Below are 7,741 nucleotides of genomic sequence, written 5' to 3'. Positions count from 1 at the left end.
GGTGATTTCCCAGAAGCTTCTCTCAACATCCAGTAAGGCAGAATAAACTTGGGCAGGTTTAAATGGAAGAGGATGTCTTGCTACTCAGTTGATTGGAGAGATGCTGAGACCCATTTTAAAAACCCGATTGGAAATGTTTTACTCACAAAACATCCTGACCACTATCTTCAGGGATCAGTGGATGCGGCAGCTGAGCAGTTACATCAGTCTCCGATGAAGCCATTCACAAATATTTAATGCTCTCAAACGGGAAGGTTGCACTAGATTCAGTTTAAATCTTCCATATTCTTTAGTATTTTGGTGGTGTGTGTAGTAGGGGCAGTATGCAAGAGTAATGTGTCTTGTCTATTAAAAAAAGGCCTCATGGGACTATTTGCCAACTTTTGTTTACCAGGTGGAAATGGTGGTAGCCATTTTTAAAATAAAAAAGGTGGAGTTTGGAAACTGGTGTCTCAACACAACAATAACAGAGAACACGGCCATTCATTTAATTGATTCAGAAAATGAGAGATATTTCAGAAGGGTTTCTCTTCCTCTCTCCCCACATTCTCAATTATTATTACCTTAATAAAAAAAATTCTGACCAATGCTAATAAACTGTTGAAAAGCACTGGCCACAGTACTAAAATTGCAACAGTAGTACAACTACTTTTGCAAAGGAAACAAAGACCTTGCATGGGCCCAAGCAGTTTTTCGAAAAAAGCGTTCTAACCAAATGCATGATAGAGTTCAACTTACCAGTCATTTATCTACTGTAAGCAGCCTCTTCTGATGCAATCTATGTGCTTACCTACTACTTTTTGGATTATGGGCTGGATTCAACTCAGTTGTTCCACTAGCAGAAACCAGCACGATGAGTCCTTCTAGCCCAATGGGGCTTTCCCTGTTCTCCCCTTGCCCCCCCCCCCATATCTGCTTGGAAGTATCAGGGGGAAAAACCCAGAACAGCACAAGGGGTGGGGAGAGACAGTTCCATCCATCAAGCAGATATGCTTGTGCTGATGTAACAATCTCTTTCATATGCTGCTGAATTCCAGCCATCATTTATCTATGTGAACATATACAGTAGTACCTTGGGTTACATACACTTCATGTTACATACGCTTCAGGTTATAGGCTCTGCTAACCCAGAAATAGTACCTCGGGTTAAGAACTTTGCTTCAGGATGAGAACAGAAATCATGCTCCGGTGGCGTGGCGGCAGCAGGAGGCCCCATTAGCTAAAGTGGTGCTTCAGGTTAAGAACAGTTTCAAGTTAAGAATGGACCTCCAGAATGAATTAAGTACTTAACCCAAGGTACCACTGTACAAAGATAGTATGGCTTGTCTGGTAGGGAATATTGAAGTGAAATGTTCAAGACTACCATGTAGTTTAATGGGATATTAATAGGGACCTTTCTTGACCTATGCCAGGGGTCAGCAACCTTTTTCATCCATGGGACACCGTCCCCTAGACCATGTGGTAGGCCGGACTATATTTTTAATAAAATAAATAAATGAATTCCTATGCCCCACAAATAACCCAGAGATGCATTTTAAATAAAAGGACACATTCTACTCATGTAAAAACATGCTGATTCCTGGACCGTCTGCAGGGTGGATTGAGAAGGGATTGGGCCTCATCTGGCCCCCGGGCCTTAGGTTACCTACCCCTGACCTATGCCATACACCTGGCTCAAGACGAGCCACTATGAGTCTTTATTGAGTGTTGTGCTCTCCTCACCCCAAACTTCAGTCATTTAACTCAGGCTGTTCTCCTGTAAGATTTCTCTTCTTGCCCATTTCTTGTGCCATTTTATTGTTAGCCTCAGATAACCAGCTCCACAGTGGCTGTACTCCAACTGAGATTGCTCAGATAGGTGGGTGATGTCAGAGCACACCCTTTGGGCTATGCCTTGTTGGGAATTCAAATCGGCGAGTACCCTTCTGCAGAGGTGCTGCTTCTTAGTTTCAAAACCAAGGTAGTTTATAAACAAAGAAGTGTTCTATGACATTAGGAATTCTGGTCCTGAGTCTCCAGGGAATATCTCTTGCCACCCATGGCCCAGTATGTGCCATTTCACCACTGGGAGTCAAAAACTGTATTTCAAGAAAGAAGTCACAGGACCTTTGTATATTTAACAATATATATTTTATATATAATTTCTAGATCAGTACATTCAGTTTAACTTGTTTTTTCTTCACAAACAGAAGAACTCTTACAATAGTAGACTTCTAAAATAAATACTATTAAAATAGAGCTTCAAAATAAATATTCTATACAAAGGAAAACGTTTGTGGCAATATTTTTTTCAGTTGATGGAAGAAGTAAAGAAGAACCTTGACTGTTTTCTGCAAAACTGAACAAAAATAAACCTAAACATGCACAGTGCTGCAAGACAGACATTTACTAGGGTCAGAAGAGGAAATAGATATTTTACTTTGCTAAAGCAATGAGAAAGAGTTTTCAGGAAGGCAAAACAACAACAAGATCAACAACGCTTGAGTGATGGGGTCATCCCCAGGATCCAGCCTGACCTGCTGGGACAATTAAAAAGAAAGATGGTTCATTTTCGGATAAGTTTTGACCCGTGTGTGTGTGTGTGTGTGTGTGTGTGTGCGCAGCCAGTGCAGCATTCACTCCGTTTCAAATGTATGCAGCCATATTATCCAACCTTTTGAATACTTAGTGTTTTGAACCTGGAGGTAATGTCAAAAGGTGTGTGTGTGTGTGTGTGTGTGTGTGTGTGTGTGTGTGTGTACCTTAAAAGTGGAAGATGGCCTTTAAAAAAAGGAAAAGGAAGAGTGTGTTGGCTTAAGAGGGAGGGATCCTTTGCTACCACAGCAGCCAAGTCCATCTAAAAGGAACAGTGTAATGTTGTCCAGGCTTTTGGGCTGGTCTAATCCGGAAACCTTTCAATGCTCAGTATGAAACTTGTCAACTTTGTTGCTAGGCCTCGAGGAAAGAGCCGGAGAAGCATGCTGACTGACTGCTACACCAGAGGGGGGCCTGGACGATACAAGGAGCTTCATTCTGCTACATTTGTGTAGGCTTTCCTTTCACAGCCTTTTAGAGCACATTGATCCACTTACATCAGATTGGCCTTGACAGGTTTAAAATGGGGGGGGGGGGTTTAGCCCATGTAGAAATTTCAGTGGTTTAGAGCTATGTACAGTAAAAATTAAAGGCCTGGTTTCATTTTTAAAAAAACAACAACAACACAACAACATTGTATAAGAAATATAGAAATGTTCCGGGTGGGTATGTACATATATAAATTGGCAAAGTGCTGATCCACCATTTTGCTTACTTGCTATGGACAGCCAAGCCAGCTAGAATCTGTAGTTGCCTGATCAGGGCTGTCCCACATTAACAGGAGCATAAGATACAATAAAGCATATAATTAACCGAGAGTGTTGTGTATGAGGCTGGATGCCCAGCTTGCTTATACTCTGTGAGCCTGGTTTACCATCCCTTGAAAAGCTACGGCAATTTATACATTCAACAGTATTTTGGCTAAGTTTCTCTTTCTTTTCCCCCACTCCCCCATTGCATGGTTCCCTCAAGTTTGTGCAAGAATATATATGTACAACATACTGTGCGCAACCCAACAGGAACTTATGAAACGCTCTCCATTGAAATGGATGGGAGTGGCACCAAAGCCATTCTTGATGCCTCTCCCATTCACTTCTATGGGCAGATGCTCCCAGTGGATGTGCCCAGTGTGTTCTTGGCAAGGCAAAACTATACAAATCAGTATCTTGACAACGTATGTGTAGCATCCCTTTTTCTGTGAAACACTATATACATAGCCAGCATATTATAAATATAAAAAGGAAGATTAAAAATATTTCCCAATCAATAAATATATACAGTTCTCAAAAAATGAAGTCAACCCCCAATGAGTAAAAGCAAAATGGGGGACGACGACGACGACGACGGTTTGCTACGGTCAGTATAGTGTGTGTTTCATTTCAAATGAGAAATCTGATTTGCTTGGAGAATGACAGTGTGATTTTGCCTACTGCTTGCCTAATTAAAACAAGGCAGTTTTCACACAATCACTCCAGTACAGGAATTCCAAGTTGAAAAATAAAACCAGCAGAGACATAAGTTCAGCTTTTTGCATGCAACAAATCCCCACTCAGTTTGATTTATTATATTGGTGAACTGTTTTCTGTTTAGCACCTTGTGGTTGTCGATAGAATGGGATCAATCCACTTTAAGGGAATGGAACATTGGTCTTGAATAGAGGTGCTTCTGTTCTCTTCCCAACAGGAATTTAACAGCCCCTCATGCAATAACCCTAACCTTGAGTGTATAGATGAGGCGGAAAACTGTTGGCTACTGAAAATCATGGGCAGTTTGTAACAAATATTCACCTCTAAGCTTCCACATGCTCCTCTAAAAGTACTTAATGCTAAAACAGACTTATTCTTTTCCTTTTTAAAAGAAATTCCTCTGTATTTACTAAGATAATGTTATTTTACAGGAGACAAAAGTTGAGCAGCAGCAATAAAAGTGAAAATTTAAATACTGAGCAAATGTCAATTGGCCAAAACCAAATCCAACTTTCATGTGAGCTTGGGGTTGCACTGATACAGTGTGTGTGTGTGTGTGTGTGTGTGTGTGTGTGTGTGTGTGTGTGTACCCATCCCACATATATGCAAATGCATTGTGCTCAGTTTGCATTGGCCCTGTGAGTGCAAGGTGGAAGGGTAATGTAGGGATAAGGTGATTTCTTAGCTTAGCTTTCACCCACCTGGTGCCCTCCACATGTTGTTGAACCACAACACCCATCAATCCCAGCCAACATCTGGAGGGCAGCAGGTTGCCAAAGGCTGGTTTAGGCTCATATGCTCTAAGTACTTATGTGTAGCTCAGTTAAGCTGAACATAGTTTATTTCAAGGAGATAAGGGCTGCCACAATTTGACATAGAAGGGTTTATGATATGGGTGCCTTCAAAGTTTTGTTTGTTTGTTTTTTTGCCTTAGCAAGATACCCTGAATGTGCTGTTTGATTGGGCAAAGTAATTTATTGGTGTTAAATGTGTGCTCAGAACCAAATGCATCTGAAACACGTGGCTGAAAAGGGGCCTCGTCTCTCAAGCACTCCTGTTCCTGGAAGCTTTGCTCAGAGAACAGCATTTTAGCTGCCAGCGCACTTTAAGAATCAAAACCTCAAAGAGTAGCCTTACTGAAGGCAGTGGATTATCTCCATATCAGTGATTGCAGGTCAGAGATCTTCCTGTCACTGGCAAAATCGTTCAGGTGGGGGGGGGGCGCACACACACCAATAGCATCCAACTGATGTTAAATGAGGGACAGATCACAAAGAATGCAAGATGCATTCTTTGTATACACTCAATGAAGCCAAAGAAAAAGAGAAAGAGAGAGCAACAAAAATAAAATGGCCTTAAGAGGAGGAAACTGGTGGGGTTGCCCACTTTTCTATCTGTGCCTCAACTGTAGCTTGATATGCATCAATCAGCTAAAGGCAACATCCTCTCCATGCTGTAAAAAAATAGCCCATGGAGGCTGACTGAAAAGGACTTATGGAATGGATAGAAGGATCTTTTTCAATAACTGCCTTAAGTATGTGGGGGGGAATATTGAGGGATTGGGCAGGGTCCCTACTAAAGTGTTGAGAACATTAACTCTTGATTGCCAATGGTCTACAGGTAATAAATAAAAGGTTGGAGTAGTGTGGGGGAGGGGGCTGAAATGGATATCACCTTCTAGGAATAAGAACCCTGTTTCAGCTGTTGATGTACCTGCCAATCCCATCTGTTAATTATTCTTGTGGTATGTAGACTTAGCAAGCAGCCAAGACTAAGAAATGAACAGAAGCAGTCTTCAGATTGCCCTATCTAGTAGATTTCTGCCTTTGCTCTGCAAAAAAATATTCAGAAAGATCCTTCAGATCCCTACTGCATAATAAGTACAGATCACCACTTCCACAACCCCCTGAATAATCCCAAAGTGCTTCAGTTCCTGGAAAGAGACATTTCCCTTCGTTTGTTGAAAGCAAAAGGCTGACACGTTACACTCGCAACGCAGGTTATGAAACTCCCTTTCCTGTTGTTTTTCGGCACTTCCCACCCCCACCCGCCCCTCCTCCTCACTCCAGAGATCAAAATGGCTTCCCTGGCCTGCTGCCAACTTTCCCTTCAGGTGATGCTTTGCAAATCACACTGTTTGTGTTTTTGCAGCGGCATCCAGGCCGACTCACTTGGTCGTAGCATCGCTGTGACAGCTTCACGCAGCCGGTGGCCGGCAGGTAGCACAGCAAGCAAGGCAGGACCAGAGAGAGGGCGCTCATGAAAGACCAGCGAGCGCAGCAGTTCGAATGTGAGCAGGAGCAGGGGTGGTCTGCGCAAGAGCCCTCGTCGTCCTCATTGGTACAGTGGTAGAAGACGCCCTTCACCAGACACATGCAGGTGGAGTAGTTGACCAGGTTCTGAGCCGAGCACAGGCACTCCTGGTTGCACACCCAGCAGGAGGGCAAAGTCCTGGGCAGGGCGCACTCCTTGCATTTGCATTTCCCACAGGCTTCGCACAGCAAAAAGTGCTTGTCCATCTCCTGAGAAGCAGGTCCCTTCAGGTCCAAGGGCTTGCAATTAATCGCCTTGGGCTGTATCCGGACAGCCCTCGGGGAGGACTGGTCTGCTACCGGGGCCGGAACCATGTGATCCAAAAGCCTCTGATCCGAAGATGTGCTGCTGCTACTGCTGATGGAACTGGGCCGCCCGCTGAAAGAGATCCATGGGTGGGTGATGTCCTGCTCACATCGCGGGGGGTGGGCGGGCTCGTGGTGGCCCCGGGGAGGTTTCTGAGCAGCCAGCTGGGTCAGGGTGGGGTTGTCTATGTAGTCGTTCTCCAGGTGCGTGGTCTTCATTTGGTCAATCGGCAGGATGGTCAGAGGATGCTGCAGCCTGCCGTAGGGGATGCGGCTGTCCAGGAGAGGCTGGACCACCACGGTGGAATTGGGAACCCCAGTAATGCTGTGAGGCGTCCGAGGCTCCATTGCTCAGGCTGTCCTTCAGCACTTTTAAGTGTCCTGAAAGAGATTGAGGGAAAGGGAGAAAGGAAGGAAGGAAGGGGGGGGGGAAGAGTTCAGACATTAGCTGTTGCTGTCACAGTTCCAACGAAGCCTAATTGCTTCAGCTGTTCCTATGCCAGCACTGGTCAAAGAGCCAGTTGCAGTGTAACTCTTTGTAGTGCCATCCCTGTGGAAGCGATGGTAACATAGACCATGTTACGTGTATTGTGGTGGCATTCCAAGCGATGCTTGCCACCACAAAGGGCAAGGCCAGGCCTTCCGCTAGAGGGCGCTGCTGCGACTGCCGCCACCACCTGCCCAGCAAGGCTCTCTCCCTCCATCACTATCCTCCCTCTTTTCAAGAAGGGCCATGGAGGTCCTTCCTCAGAGCGAGGCATTCTGGGAGGGATGGCTGCGAGAGCTCAAGTGACACTCCTGTGGTTTGCTGCCGTGGCGAAAAATGGAATGTTACTGAACTTTAATGCCTATTGTTGCAATCATTTCATGTAAACCATTTTGTGAGGGCCACCTGAAAAACAGTACAGAAATATCTTAAATAAATGAATACACCTGCTTTTAGATATGTACTAGCTTATCTTTGTGAAATCTCTCCCCGCTGCCTCAAAGCAGTCATGCAAACACACCAAGGCAACCAATTCAGCAAAAAGCCTAGTGACTGTCCATAAAGAGACCACATGTTCATTCTGAACACTGTTCAGT

At 44.4% G+C, this 7,741-nt stretch overlaps 1 protein-coding gene across 1 annotated transcript; it reads right to left on the bottom strand.

Moving 5' to 3' along the window:
- Positions 1 to 2,115: 2,115 nt before the first annotated feature.
- On the bottom strand, positions 2,116 to 7,006 carry SPRY4 (sprouty RTK signaling antagonist 4; the record flags this gene model as incomplete). Its single annotated transcript, XM_083487930.1, has 1 exon — positions 2,116 to 7,006. The coding sequence occupies one exon, from the start codon at positions 7,004 to 7,006 to the stop codon at positions 6,113 to 6,115; it is 894 nt and encodes a 297-aa protein (XP_083344056.1). The 3' UTR covers positions 2,116 to 6,112.
- Positions 7,007 to 7,741: the final 735 nt, after the last annotated feature.

Source organism: Podarcis liolepis, assembly GCF_965112155.1.
Source record: "Podarcis liolepis genome assembly, chromosome: 2".
Taxonomy (NCBI): domain Eukaryota; kingdom Metazoa; phylum Chordata; class Lepidosauria; order Squamata; family Lacertidae; genus Podarcis; species Podarcis liolepis.
The sequence above is the reverse complement of the archived record's forward strand: the minus strand, read 5'-3'. Positions and strand labels throughout refer to the sequence as shown.